This window comes from Eurosta solidaginis, chromosome 1 (genome assembly GCF_040869045.1).
Source record: "Eurosta solidaginis isolate ZX-2024a chromosome 1, ASM4086904v1, whole genome shotgun sequence".
NCBI lineage: Eukaryota > Metazoa > Arthropoda > Insecta > Diptera > Tephritidae > Eurosta > Eurosta solidaginis.
This window is the reverse complement of record NC_090319.1, coordinates 68,286,981-68,303,485: the sequence shown is the minus strand read 5'-3', so window position 1 is coordinate 68,303,485 and position 16,505 is coordinate 68,286,981. Positions and strand designations below refer to the sequence as shown.

The 16,505-nt window shown below is 36.7% G+C and overlaps 1 protein-coding gene across 1 annotated transcript in view; it reads right to left on the bottom strand.

Annotated features, from left to right (window-relative positions):
- Jhbp2 (Juvenile hormone binding protein 2) overlaps window positions 1–16,505 on the bottom strand; it is a 45,372-nt gene that overhangs the window by 15,164 nt on the left and 13,703 nt on the right. Inside the window, exons 2-3 of the mRNA XM_067771307.1 lie at window positions 8,289–8,407; window positions 8,047–8,168 (exon numbers count right to left, since the gene is read on the bottom strand). Coding sequence (XP_067627408.1) covers window positions 8,047–8,168; window positions 8,289–8,407 — 241 coding nt within the window. The remainder of the gene's footprint in view (window positions 1–8,046; window positions 8,169–8,288; window positions 8,408–16,505) is intronic.

Here is a 16,505-nt window from a genome sequence, read left to right as displayed (position 1 = left end):
ACATGATTACAAAAAGTAAAAGATGAGTCAAAAATTACGCCAAGATCGCGAAACTCATTAATTGACGCAAGAGTTACATTTGAAATCGAGTACGCGAATGAAACCACATTCGTAGACTTAGTATACGTCATGTGGCAGCATTTACTAATATTGAGTCGCAGATTATTTTGACAGGCCCAATTATTTATAGCATTCAGATCTTCTTGCAGACGCAATGCATCAGAAGTACAGGAGATTCTCCGAAAGAGTTTTAAGTCGTCAGCATAAAGCAAATAATTCGAGTAGTTTATGCATGAGCCAACATCATTAATAAACATTAAGAACAAAATAGGACCAAGGATGCTACCTTGTGGTACACCCGAAGTTGCTGAGAATTCATAAGACTTAGTTCTCTCGATTTCAACAAAAGATATTCTATTTTCCAAATAGGACTTCAGCCACGACAGAAAGCTTGAGTGAAAGCCCATGTTTTCAAGTTTCCACAGAAGTAATTTTTCCGAAACTGTGTCAAAAGCCTTGGAAAAATCCGTATATATGGTGTCAACTTGACATCCATCCTTAAACGCAGAGACACAAAACTGAGAGAAAACAGCCAGATTTGTAGCAGTCGAACGTCCCGCAATGAAACCATGCTGACATGGATCGACTATTTTATTTATAGCGAATGATACTTTGTTTTTAACTACCTTTTCAAAAAGTTTTGAACATGTTGACAGTTTGGATATTGGCCTATAATTCTTTACTTCATTTTTATTGCCTGACTTGAAGATAGGAGTGATAGACACCAGCTTCCAGCCATCAACAAAAACTCCAGACGATAGCGAAATATTGAAAATGTGGCAAAGTGGCACACAAAGAGAAATACTACACTTCTTAAATAAAAAAGAGGACAATCCATCAATATCATTTTTGATTGAGGTCTGTAAGGAGGATATACCCAAGATAATATCGGTCTCAGACAAGGACAGAGACCCAAAGTCTAAAGGTTTGGGGCTATCAGTAAGATACCTGTTATCAAGGTTATCGGCCTCAACAACAAACGTAGATTTGAAAAAATCAGCAAAAGGATTTGCCGAATCGACCAAACTGTTAGAGCAAATGTCATTAAATTTGACACAGGTAGGTATATTAGAACAACCTTTCTTTGAACGAACATAGTTCCAAAAAGATTTAGGATTAACTTTCAACTCATCTTCAACTCTAGAAACGTATTTGTTGTACAAAAACTTATCAAGAACATTGAACTGCGTCATATAGGAAGTATACTGATCTTTAAAAACAGTATCGCTGGTATCCTTGTATAATTTAAAGTACTTATTTCTTTGATTTTCCAACTTTCTCAACCTAGTATTGTACAAGGGTAGTTTGTGAACTTTAACTGGTAGGAGAGAAAGATTCCTACTGAATATGTCAGCCATCTTTAGCAGAAAAATGTCGAAACATTCAGTTGCATTTTTAGCAAAGAAAATAGATGTCCAGTCTATTTCAGATATGAGAGAGTTTAAGGATTCGTAATTTGCATTCTTAAAGTTATAGGCGCGCTCATTATTATTTATATTGTTTTTCGGCACTAGGTCGAAGAATTCAATAGATAAGTATAGGGCTACATGATGCATATCTGATTTATATATAGGAAACACACATTCAGTCAAGTGAGTTATGAGGTTCTCATCGACAAAAATTAGGTCCAAAATATTGTTTAACTGGTTCACGAAACTGTTAATCTGAATTAAATTGGCGGCCACCGTGGTGTGATGGTAGCGTGCTCCGCCTATCACACCGTATGCCCTGAGTTCAACTCCCGGGCAAAGCAACATCAAAATTTTAGAAATAAGATTTTTCAATTAGAAGAAAATTTTTCTAAGCGGGGTCGCCCCTCGGCAGTGTCTGGCCAGCGCTCCGATTGTATTTCTGCCATGAAAAGCTCTCAGTGAAAACTCATCTGCCTTGCAGATGCCGTTCGGAGTCGGCATAAAACATGTAGGTCCCGTCCGGCCAATTTGTAGGGAAAAATCAAGAGGAGCACGACGCAAATTGGAAGAGAAGCTCGGCCTTAGATCTCTTCGGCGGTTATCGCGCCTTACATTTATTTTTTTTTTATTTATATTTTCTCATTACAAACTTGACTACAATTTTGTGAGGTTATTCATACTAGTCAGAATTTGAATAAATCATTGACAAGAATTTTGTTGCTCGAACTCGATGAAATGCGCGAACGTTTTCTGCCGACAATTTGCAATGAATGCTTCGTCAGCAAGGCTAGATGTCATACAACTCAACGAGCAAATAAACACAAAATTGAGCACATAACACTTTACCGTTACTTCTGTAATAGGCTCAGACGGAATAGTTATGCTGATGCTACCAATGAGTACGCGTTGTTCCTGGCTCAGATATTTCATTAATTAAAAAATTGACATTCGTTCACGGATCGTATGGCGTATGATCGTCGTATATCGACGACTGTACGATAGTGGAAACAGAACCTGGCCCCTCAATAGACGAATTACTTAACAAAATAAAAAGTTATCCACCCAGTCTTTCTGTTTTTTCAAGCCAAGTGGCCAAGTTCAGGGACACTCTGTTTAAGACGTGCAAAGACCAGATGAAGTAAACTTTGGACAATCACGTCGATGGCGTTACGCTATCAACTGTCAGCAACTCAAAGATTTTAGGTGTAACGCTCGACAGCACTTTTACCTTTAAGGTACATGCCTCCTAAATTGTATCTAAAGTACAAAGCCGTAAGAAAAACTCCAAATCGCTTGCCGAAAGCACAACTTACAAGGCAGTTGGTCGATTGCTCAACTAGTACGCTTCGCCGGTTTGGTTAAAAAAAAAATAAATTTATAGTGCCTAACCTCCGAAGAGATTTTAGGAAAATTTGCGTCGTGCTTCTTTTTAATTTTTCATACACATTGGTTGACGGCGACCTACTTGTTTTATGCCGACTCCGAACGGCATCTGTAAGGCAGATGAGTTTTCACTGAGAGCTTTTCATGGCAGAAATACACTCGGAGTGCTTGCCAAACACCGCCGAGGGGCGACCACGCTCAGAAAATGTTTTTCTGATTACAAAAATTTGTTTCTAAAATGTTGGTGGATGGGGGTGAACCCGGGATTTTCGGTGTGGTAGGCGGAACAGGCTACCATCACACCACCTCGGCCACCGGTTGGGCTGCCTGACTTAAAAAACACGCACTGGAAAGGGTTGCAGGCATGCCATAATACTGTATTCATAACTTCCACAGGATGTCTTCTTATGACCTCTGAACACCACCAACATAGTGAGGCAAAAGCGCTGAACTTTAAGAGAGATAAGGAATGGTATAATGCCGGTTGTTACTTTCATTAATTTTTATAAATTCGTAAACGACCCCGTATCTTTGGCATAGCGTGTATTCAAGTTCAAAGGCATCACATTTTCAATGAAAATTTTTTGAAATATTTGAAAGATCTCATTCCGTTTTGAATATAATATTTAACTTAAATGTATGGATTTGTGTGTACCTATAATTTAAATTTAGTTTCATAACATCCTGCCTATATAATATTTGATTATTACTAGTATACTGTTGCATATAAAGTATTCGTTACTTCCTTAAAAGAACACGTAAATTTTCAGAACATACACAGATTAGAACCTATATCCAAACCGCCCTGTAGGAAAAGCCAACGGTAAAACGATACAGCTCATTGTGGTTAATAAAAGTGTGATAACTTCTGCATAAACGTCAAAATTACAAATAGAACCGATCACCTCATTTTTAATTGACTATCGTAGTCTCATTCTGTATCTCTTTCTATCACCCGCTGAAAATGGCTGGCCCTATACTCCGCCATATTGAACATCCTGTCAAAACGCTAAAAAGTAGTCATCTTAACATCCTGTCAGTCAGTTGACAGATAAGATATCACACCTGTTTTATCCACAATTATACAGCTCCTGCCGAAATCCAAGAACAAAGAAAGATCTCTCTCAAAGAGATATTTAATTTAAGAATCTTTTCAGTATTTCACAGTGATTTATTTGTATTTGCAAATGTTTTCTCGCTATCACTGAAATCGTTATTGCCTAAGATTTTTTCAAAACTGTTATTTTGCGATATAAATAGGTTTCAGGAATGGCAAATCTTTCGTCCGCTCTGTTAGAATTTACATAATGTAAACTTAAAATTATGCCATTACAAGGGGCTACAAATAATTGTTATTCCTCTAAATTTAAACCAGAAAAATCATACTACGTCCCGTTAGTGCATTTTTGGGATTATGCAGAGACTATTTCAAGGACCATTCCAGGACCGATTAAGGGATAATTTCGAGACTTTTTCATAGCAATGTTGGGATCATTCCGAAACTAGTTTGAGATCGTTTCGCGACTGTTTTAGGTATTATTTCGAAAACATTTTGGAAAGGTGTTCGGGAACATTACGGGGTTAATTGCGATTATGGTCTTGCGACCGGATAATTATTTCCGGATAATTTGGATTTATTTCAGATTTTTTTAGCAAAGTGCAAAAAAATTTATGAATATGAAGAGTTATGTGGCTGTTTTTATTATCGAATTGTTATTCGCATGCTATTCGTTTGGTATCGACGTGTTTTCGGGTTCACCTCATTGTTTTTGCTACGGCTTACGTTTAAATGATATACGATACAAAAGTGATAGTCCCAATACAATTTTTTCTTTTGTTATTTATTTTTTGTTATTTAGGTTATATCCCCTATCAACCTATCCAAAAATTCTTTGTGGATAAACAAAGTGTGATATCCGTCAACTGACGGCTACTTTTTGGCCTTTTGACATGATGTTCAATATGGCGGCGCATACGGTCGCCTATCTTCAGCGGATGATGGAAAGAGATATAGGATGAGAGCACGATAGTCACTTTGAAAATGAGGTGATCCATTATATTTGTAATTTTGACGTCTATGCAGAAGTTTGCAAACTTTTCTTATCCACAATGCAAAAAATCACAACGAGCCAAATGTCAATGACCTTGAGCAGCTACTCCAAGCTAACCTCTACCCAATTGAGTAGGTGTAAGACGATAAATGTATGACAAAAACACAACGAGGTATAAGCGTTCTCTCTTTTGGCCCCCTGTGGGTTTTTTTATTTTGAGCAATTTAATATTGAAAAAACAAAAGGAAATAAACAGAATAAAATATTAAAATATGATTTTGTTTGAAAAGAAGATAAGAAGATGATCGTCCTGATCCGACAAATCCGCTCGATCTAACCGCTGCTAGCCTCTCCAAATGAACTACCCTTCTATTTCGTGGTTTCACAATTGTTTGTATGCGGTAGATGACATCACTGATCCTCTTCACAACTCTGCACGGGCCTTCCCAACTGAACCAAAATTTGGATGGAAGACCTTTCCGCCGGTAAGGGTTGTATAACAGTACCAAATCTCCCTCAAAGAAACCTGCCGAATTTTTGTTCTCGTCGTACCTGTGTTTCATCTTAGTATTCATTACCCTGGACAGTTCCTTCACACACTGTTCTTTGGCCAATGAACTACTTCGCAAAGCTTGGCTTGACGGATTGGTTCGCATAATCAGTATCGCTCCCACGTTTCACAACAGTAGTGTGCCCTGGCTTGAAACTACCCTCGCATTTATTCTGGGAAATTCTCTCCTTCGTTTTTGTGTATCTATTTGGTTTTGTCAGTGCCTGTGTTTCGCTTTATTTGGCCCATTCGATCCATCAACCTGTACCTTTGACTTTCGTGGTCTTTGTCGAGTCTTCTCCACCACTCGATTACTGCTTAACCCTTTCTCCAAACTGAAGTTAAGTGGCACATCCTGGTTCTTATAACGCATAACCCTTCTCTGCATATCGATCTTGATGTCATGGTAAACTAAGAAATCCACTCCCAATATGATTTCATCAACGATCTCCGCCCCAACAAATTTGTATAGAATCGTGACCTTTCCAATTAAGACCTCACATACCACTTCTCCTTGGACTTGGTTATACTCGCCAGTAACCGTACGCAACCTTGCTCCAGGTAATGGCTTTACTCTCCTGTTGGCCAAATCAGATCGGATTAAGGAATGAGATGCGCCCTTATCTCCAGTCAGTACACGCTCCTTGCCATCCATATTTCCTTTGACGGTAAGACTGCTCGAGTTTCTTCCAATTTGCGAGATAGATATCACAGGCCATTCAATAGCTGTGGCAAGTTTTCGATCTTTACATCTGACTCGCTCTTGCTTATCTCCTCCCGCTTTTCGTTTACGAGCAGCCAAGTTGGAACTACCAGGACCGGTGCTGCAATGACCTGCAATGTGACCTGGGTTACCACACTTGAAACACTTCATAACTCCGTAATTTTTCTGTTGTGATCCCTTGAGCGCCTCCAGTATTGTGTTCACCCAGTCTGGCCTTTCCACTTCCACACGGCTTGTTTTGAAAACTGGCTTACACAGAAGCGACGTTGTTTCCTGAATCAGAGCATGTGATACCGTTTCTGCGAATGTAGGTCTTGGGTTTGCGTAGGCCGCTCGCTTCGTTTCGACATCCCGTATTCCATTAATAAAGCTTTGGATTTTTACAATTTAGGTGTATTCCACGGGTGCGTCCGCATTCGCTAAAAGTGCCAGCCTTTCAACATCCGACGCAAACTCTTGCAATGTTTCACCAGACCTCTGGAAGCGGTTCAGTAACTCCATTTGGTATATCTGCTTTCTATGCTCGCTTTCATAACGTCTCTCGACAGCGGCCATCAAGGCTTCATAGTTGTTCCGCTCTCCTTCGGGAATCGTCTGTAGGATTTCGGCTGCTGGCCCCTTCAATGCTACGAATAGAGCTTTATCTTTATCTTCAGCATTCCAGTTGTTCACTGCTGCGGTCTTCTCAAACTGTAGCTTAAAGACCTGGAAAGGAACAGAACCGTCAAAGGATGGTGTTTTTACCTTTGGATTGCTTGTTGGGTGATTTAGTTGTAACTGCTCGATACGTCCTCTCAAAGCATCCACCTCGGCTTCGATTTTTTCCTCAAACTGTAAAATTTTTGTATCCTGGTCTCCAGCTTCGAGGATATGCGGGCCTCCTGTGCTTTCAACTGTTCAGCCAACTGAGATGTCATATATGTCTTCTGTTCTTCCAGCTAGGATGCCAGTTGACATGTTATATCTGTCTTTTGTACTTCGAGCTGTGTTGACATATTTGTGATGACATTGCTGTTTTGCGTATTTCCTGGGTTTCTATTTTTGTCGATATCTGTGATAACAAAGCTAGTATAGCATTAGTCTCGCCGCTGGCGACTGTACTCGGACTTCCGTTCTTCTCTTCAATTTTTGTTGTTGTCTCGTCCCCATCAGGACAACACGACCCCATGGCGTCTCGTAGCCGTACTTGAAGTTCGATCTTATTGCCATTTGTATTCAATCCACGGTTCTCCAACTCCTTTTTCAGTTGCTGGATCCTTAATTCACTTAACTTTGCCATGTCCAAGTTGTATTCGAAATCTTGCAACGAATTTAGTGCAATTCCGCTTATTTGCAACCTTCTACTAACGTTCGAATCACTAAACTGTTGAATAAATAACTCCACTATTCAACAATGCAAAATGGCCTTTATTAAAGTACTTCACAATAACACTTCTACTGCTCAACAGATAGCGTGCTTAAATCAAACTGAATCGTCGTGCCTCAGCTGGTGCTGCTTTTATACTTTTTGGTTTCCTCGTTGACATAGGCCTTTCTATTTCTAGAATTTGCTACTTGTTTACCAGTTATAAAATTACCAGCTATAACATAACTACAGGCGCACGTTATAGCTTCTCATATGCGCGTGTATAAGTATGTGAGTGATACTTCCACCGATGATTGCCTACTTTTGGGAGTATCTCAGATATATGCATCTGTTTGTGCTATCCGCTGCTTGTATGGACATATGTATAGATATAATGATTGACTTGTTGATGTGCATACAAGTCACTGCTTAGTATTGGCTTAGAGATGATAGTATCCCTTAGCGTTGCTAATATTTGTCACAATATAAATTGAGATTTATAAATATATCTTTTTACTCACCGAACGTTCGTCACAGTTATGTTGCTTACACCGTATGCTTGTATATTACGGAATAACGCCCGATAACCATCCGGTCCACCACCCAATACAATACCAATCTCATCGATAACAACTGGCTCAATCTGATATAATTTGCGAAAAAAAAAAATTTTTAATAGTTTTGTGCGCAAATAACATTAGTGCGAATATTCCCAAATGCTTTATGCCTAAGGCATAAGGTCAATGGGTGGGTGTAAACTTACATCATAAATATCCAATTCAGGTACGCCCTTGCGTAGATAATGCACCAATTTATTTCCACTGTCACGCAGGCAGTCATTGATGTATTCCTCATTGCTTGGACATTGTTGTAGGTAATATGCTGAAAGTGGCAAAAATAAATAAATATTTAATTATACTCACACTTGAAAATATTGTATTGCCATATAGTGAGAATAACAATAAAGTTATTATTTTGTAATTAAAATGATTTTTTTGGCAACAGAAAATAATTATTACGATTATCTAATTGCTATCGCGGTGAAAAATAAAATTTAATACCATTAAAGTAAAACTTTTGTAGCAAAATATATAAACCCTTATGTACATAGTGAAATATTTTACAAATAATTATTCTTGATTAACGATCTCTTTAAACAAAAACTTCATTAACGACGACATTTTCTTTTAAACTGAAATAACAACAACATACATATATTTTATGTAAACAAAAACTTGTACGAATTTCAGTTCACAAAGAGCAATAAATTCTACTTTTATTGTGTGATCCCGCTGACCAACAACACTACCTCACAAATTGTTTATGTTCTTTGTTTATTTCAATTTAAACAAGAAAATCATAAAAATGTAATTGCGTATGTTCTATTCAAGTCACATCGTTAATAAAATATTTAAACAAGCAGTAGCAATTATTAAGTACAAATATTTAACTTTTTAATTTTCTGTAAATTTATTTATGTATGTGATTAGAGTACAAAGCGCACTTGGCTATTTTTTTTATTACAGGTCGTGTACAAAGATGTCGGCGCACTTTGGAGGATTTCAAAAACAATGTAAGAAAATAATTACGTGGGAATGTAAACAATGTTATGGAGTAAATAAAAATATATTTTGAAGTTGTGAACTTTGGTATTAGGTAAGACAAGACGTATGCAAAGTTTCAATTACACTCACGACTATTTGAAATGGTTATAAGTTCAATTGACTTTATGTCCCTTGAGCTTATGTCACCCCACCATCGAATTATTGTATTGTAATCGTAAAAATCGTAAACTTTTCGTGGTCATAAGGTTAATTGACTCTATGTCCCTTGGATGTTATATCACCCCACCATCAAATTGTTGGATTGTCATCGGTCCTTGATACGTGTGCAAAATTTAAATTAAACTTATGGTGGTCATAAGGTCAATTGACTCTATGTCCGTTGGAGTTTATATCACCCCGCCATCGAGTTATTGTATTGTAATCGGTTCTTGATACGTGTGCAAAGTTTCAATTAACTTTGTGGCCATTGTAAATAAGGGAAAATTACCTTATGTGACATCACTATCAAATTATTACATTGTCAGCGGTCCTTAGTACGTGCGCAAAATTTCAATTAAACTTATGGTGGTTATAAGGTCATTTGACTCTGTGTGCCCTGAGCTTATTTCACCCCACCATGAAATTATTGTAGCGCCATCGTTCCTTGATATATGTGCACAATTTCCATCAGCCGAAAGCACGTTCTAAATAAGGTCAATTTCAACTAGGTTAAACCTACCATTACACACCCAGCTGTACACTTGAAATGCCGTTGTTGTTTGTTTGGTGTGCTTAATAGTGTTACAAGGCTGCGCAATAATACATATACATATGGTTCTATTCTGAACTAATTTGTCTTCGAGTTATGGCTCCCGAAACATAGAAAATTGTTTAGTCATTAAAGGGGCAGTGCCACGCCCATTTTTTAAAATTTGAAGTTTTTCCTCTTTATTGTTATAAATCCACTTGGGAAATGAAATACCATTGATATAAAGCTCTTTTTTGTAAAGATATGGCTTATTATACCTTTCATGAACATGAAATGGTATATTAACTTTGGTCTGATGTTTGTAACGTTGAGAAAAATATAAGAGGATAGACTTACCACTAAGTATACCGAATTGATCAGGGCGACGAACTGAGTTGATATAGCCATGTCCGTCTGTCCGTCCGTCTGTCTGTTTGAACGCAAACTAGTCGCTCAAATTTTGAGATATCTCAATGAAATTCGACACAAGGATGCATTTTTGTATTATATTAGACATTTGTCGGATCCGGTAGGATCGGACCACTATAACATATATCTCCCATACAACCGATCGTACAGATAATACCATTTTGGTCATTCCAGCCGCAATTTAGAAAGTATAAACGTGAAACTCAGTGATATATATTCTAATATATCATAGAAGATATCCTGAAAAAATCACTTTGATCGGAGCTATATATAGTTATATACCATACAACCGATCGTTCAGATAGAAAGATTTTTGGCCATTTCTCCCTTAATTTAGAAAGTATAAACGTGAAACTCGCTGATATATATTTTAATATATCATACAAGATTTCCTGAAAAAATCTCTTTGATCGGAGCTATATATAGTATATATCCCATACAACCGCTCGTTCAGATAGAGAGATTTTGGCCATTTCTCCCATAATTTCCAATATAAAAAAGTTAAACTTGATGATATTTATTCTAATATATCATAGAAGATTTCATGAAAAAATCATTTCGATCGGAGCTATATATAATAAATATCCCATACAACCGATCGTTCAAATAGAAAGATTTTTGGCAATTTTTCCCATAATTTCCAATATAAAAACGTGAAACTTGGTGATATATATTCTAATATATCATAGAAGATTTCCTATAAAAATCATTTCGAACGGAGCTATATATAATATATATCCCATACAACCGATCGTTCAGATAAGGGTGTTTTTTGCCATTTTTTATTTTATATTTATCTTAAAAATCGTTTAGGTTTGTACATCTGTTCACTATATATTTCTTATCTTATACATCCGATTATTTGGAGATTATGAACGGGATAAGATTATTGTTCAGCCCCATTCATGAAAGGTATGAAGTCTTCGGCACAGCCGAAGACAGTCCCGTCCTTACTTGTTTTATTTGCCCACGACCCTTTTAAAAATCTCCGAATTTTGTTACTATAGGTTTAAGGATTTTTGATTTATGATTAATAATATTCGTAAAATTGATTTTATCGCAAGTGGGCGGTGCCACGCCCATTTTACAATTTTTTTTTCAAATTTTTATCAAGAGTCTCAATACCAATCCACACGTCAAATTTCAACATTCTAGGTGTATTATTTACTAAATAAGGTTTATTGTGTTTTCCAAAATGTTATATATATAAAAAGTGGGCGTGGTTATCATCCAATTTCCCTCATTTTCAATACCAATCTATTCTGGGTCCAGATACATACGTTCTCAATATTTACTCAAGTTTTCGTGTTAACGGACAGACGGACGGACGGACATGGGTAAATCAAATTTTTTTTCGATACTGATGATTTTGATATATGGAAGTCTATATCTATCTCGATCCCTTTATACCTGTACAACCAACAGTTATCCAATCAAATTTATAACACCCTGTGTACAAGTATAGCTGGGTATAAGAAAATTTAAATTTTTGTACCTAATTTTCCGGTGAAATAGGGCCAGCCAAAAAGAAACCATTAACGAAGTATTCTTAAAGTATAAGAAAAATTAGGTGTAAGATAGTTCTTCTAGCTATCATTGTATGCAAAGCAAGTAGATTTGCTGTGTGTTATGCTTTGCCGGATATAGATTCTGTACATTTCGGTAACAAGCAGCATTAATGTATACGCCCTTCCATTACGGGAACAATTTAATATGACCACGCCCTACTTCCATGAAGAATTTTGGGGCAGCTAAAGAAAAAGGATTCGCCACGGGTAGGAGAGGTTGATAATTGGGTTGAAGAAACTATATATTGCGCTACACAAACCCGTTAAATCGATTGGGTATTTTAGATGCCTCTTACGACAGGCATACCCACCTTGAGGGTTAAGCAAACTATCGATAGCGCTATCGACAGTCCGGCACTATCGCCGCCATCTATAGGTTTGTATGATAGTTTTTTGTTGTTCATCTAGGCAAAGAATATTTTTGGCTATTTGGCTAAGTTAGTTATTGAATTTTTCCATTTTCCTATATTGTGCTTCGTTGGTCTATTTCGTTTTGTACCTTGCATCCAGAACGAGGCATGGTGCAATGAATTCCCAAGATATTGAGTTATTTATCTGCGATAGAAGATAAGTACTTTTACTCCACTCCGAACCTCTGTATAAATCGACGGATAATACTGATGCTTTATTACTTCCTTTATATTAGTTTCGTTGGATGTTTTTCCGCCAATTTTCATACAAAATTTTAGACTCTTGTTCATTCCATTTTCGAGTAAATTCCCGAAGAGCTAGATTCTTGAAACTTGGTACACATTTTGGAACTCGGTTATTATTCAACGTGAGGGGAAAAAACTTTGCTAGGTGGTCCACGAATCGTGAAAATTTTAAAAAACGTCCGAACTTAGAAGTTTTGCTTTCGATGTTGGGCTCTATTAGATTGCAATATTTAGGATAAAAAAGCTTTCTCGATTGGACAGGGATCGAGATGTTCAGAGATAATTAGAAAGTCCTCTTAAAACATGTGGAATCTTTATATTTTAGTTTAAAGGTACATGTTTCGTTTCTTTTGGTCCATTTTTCTCCACTTTTATGACCGAAAAGTGTGTGTGTCCACGATTCATCGCAACCGATTCAGCTATAAGTAAGACACCATGACCAACAGAGGTGTGTGTATCCGCTATTCAGAACGACCCGTTTCGTAGCTAGTTATTTAAACACTGCCGCAAGTTTTTAATAATTTCCGCTAGATGGGTCTCCTAAACAGTAAACAGTATACGCGAATGCATATAAAACTGCATTAGTACAAGTAAAACAAGTAAGGAAGGTTAAATTCGGGTGTAACCGAACATTACATACTCAGTTGAGAGCTATGGTGACAACATAAGGGAAAATAACCATGTAGGAAAATGAACCGAGGGTAACCCTGGAATATGTTTGTATGACATGTGTATCAAATGAAAGGTATTAAAGAGTATTTTATGAGGGAGTGGGCCATAGTTCTATAGGTGGATGACGCCATTTAGGGATATCGCCATAAAGGTGGACCAGGGCTAACTCTAGAATTTGTTTGTACGATATGGGTATCAAATGAAGGGGGTTGATGAGTATTTTAAAAGGGAATAGGCCTTAGTTCTATAGGTGGACGCCTTTTCGAAATATCGCCATAAAGGTGGACTAGGGGCAACTCTAGACTTTGTTTGTACGATATGGGCATCAAATTAAAGGTATTAATGAGGGTTTTAAAAGGGAGTGGTGGTAGTTGTGTATGTGAAGGCGTTTTCCAGATATCGACCAAAATGTGTACCAGGGTGACCCAGAACGTCATTTGTCGGATACCGCTAATTTATTTATATATGAAATACCACGAACAGTATTCCTTCCAAGATTCCAAGGGCTTTTGATTTCGCCCTGCAAAACTTTTTCATTTTCTTCTACTTAATATGGTAGGTGTCACACCCATTTTACAAAGTTTTTTTCTAAAGTTATATTTTACGTCAATAAAGCAATCCAATTTACCTTGTTTCATCCTTTTTTTCGTATTTGGTATGGAATTATGGTATTTTTTTCATTTTTCGTAATTTTCGATATCGGAAAAGTAGGCGGGGTCATAGTCGGATTTCGGCCATTTTTTATACCAATACAAAGTGAGTTCAGATAAGTACGTGAACTGAGTTTAGTAAAGATATATCGATTTTTGCTCAAGTTATCGTGTTAATGGCCGAGCGGAAGGACAGACGGTCGTCTGTGTATAAAAACTGGGGGTGGCTTCAACCGATATCGCCCTTTTTCACAGAAATAAGTTATCGTCCCAGAATCTAAGCCCCTACCAAATTTCACAAGGATTGGTAAATTTTTGTTCGACTTATGGCATTAAAAGTATCCTAGACAAATTAAATGAAAAAGGGATGAGCCACGCCCATTTTGAAATTTTCTTTTATTTTTGTATTTTGTTGCACCATATCATTACTGGAGTTAAATCATGACATAATTAATTATATACTGAAAAGAAATAAAATTTTTTGTTAAAATTTGACTTAAAAAAAATTTTCTTTTTAAAGTGGGCGTGGTCGTTCTCTTATTTTGCTAATTTTTAGTAGGCATACATATAGTAATAGGAGTAACCTTCCTGCCAAATTTCATCATGATATCTCCAACGACTGCGAAATTACAGCTTGTAAAACTTTTAAATTACCTTCTTCTAAAAGTTGGCGGTTCCACGCCCATTGTCCAAAGTTTTAATAATTTTCTATTCTGCGTCATAAGTTCAACTGACCTACCAAGTTTCATCGCTTTATCCGTCTTTGGTAATGAATTATCGCACTTTTTTGGTTTTTCTAAATTTTCGATATCAAAAAAGTGGGCGTGGCTATAGTCCGATATCGTTCATTTTAAATAGCAATCTGAGATAAGTGCTCAGGAACCTACATACCAAATTTCATCAAGATATCTCAAAATTTACTCAAGTTATCGTGTTAACGGACGGACGGACATGGCTCAATCAAATTTTTTTTCGATCGTGATGATTTTGATATATGGAAGACTATATCTATCTCGATTCCTTTATACCTGTACAACCAACCGTTATCCAATCAAAGTTAATATACTCTGTGAGCTCTGCTCAACTGAGTATAAAAACACAGCAAATGCTGGGGGAAAAGAACAAAATAAAAGAGCTTTTAGCATAAAGCATTTTACGTAAAACTTTGTGCCCTTTTGGATTACTCCCGAAAAATTTCCTAAAACTCGAACAAAGTTTTATGCTTAATTTAGTTTTTATAAGTTCTACTTGGCGACCACCGTGGTGTGATGGTAGCGTGCTTCGCCTACCACACCGAATGCCCTGGGTTCACACCCCGGGCAAAGCAACATCAAAGTTTTAGAAATAAGGTTCGGCAGTGTTTGGCAAGCACTCCGAGTGTATTTCTGCCATGAAAAGCTCTCAGTGAAAACTCATCTGCCTCGCAGATGCCGTTCGGAGTCGGCATAAAGAAACTAGGTGCCATCCCGCCAATTTGTAGGAAAAATTAAAAAGGAGCACGACGCAAATTGGAAGAGAAGCTCGGCCTAAAATCTCTTGGGAGGTTATCGCGCCTTACATTTATTTATTTAAGTTCTACGGAACTACAATTTTATAAATCTCACTATATGTATATACATACATACATACATATGTACTACATAGGTACATACTTAAGAACAATGTCCCTTTCAGTGATTAACATTTTTTTTTACCCAATTTAAGGTTCAAAACTATTGACAGCTGCTTTGTTTATAAAAGAATATTTTATTTTTTATTACGTCATGATGACTATTGCAAAGGAGCTGCTAATGAACCACAGACAATAATTAGATAATATTTCTTCATAATTTTTATAGTACTTGTAACTATATAGAAACGTATGTATTTATGTGCTCTATGACAACGTAAAAATTATTAACTGGTACTGGTTTATTTCTACAGTTTGACGCTGATTGCTTACTAATTATGCTACTTTAACACTTACACTCCTACTCATATTAATAGGTACAAAATTGATAATGAACATGAAAACAGCAGTGGCAAGTTTCGTCAACTTTCGCCTATTAAATTCTTTTTGAAGTATTCTTCTTTAGGCGCGTTATGAAAAAATTATGAGAGTGAAATTTAAAAAAATGTGGTACAAATTTAGCAGGTTGAAAATGCAGTTCGTGTGTATGTTCGCTGTGAATTTTACGAGCAAACTTGCTTTGAGTGGGATGTATGTATGTATTCGAAAAGAAAAGCCAGCGTACGCTAGCGTTATTTAAGGCCGAGCCACAATGAAGTTTTTCATAAAGATGCATTGAACACAATCTTATGCATTATGAGTAGATTGCACGTATTTTTATAGAGAACGGCAGATAGAGTGACACTGGCGCCATCTGACATGAAAAAGTAGCCATCTTCCAATTCTTGTTGTAAGCAAAGCATAAGAAGATTTTGACATTTGCTTTGGCTAAGGGTACTTTCACACTTTGCAAGTGAAATTATTTGTCCTACTTGTTGGTAATTTTCTAACATTTTTCACAGTTAAATTCTGCAATTTAACAAAGAATAGCACACAAAAAAGGTTAGCAAGTATTTGTCTTATTACACGAGAATGTTTATAACAGTGCTTCGCGAAATGTCCATTTTCAAAAATTTTAATTTTTTGATTTTTCTTTTTATAATTCCTGTTGGGAAATGAAACACTTGATATAGAGCTTTTATATACATCCATGACCATTTTAAA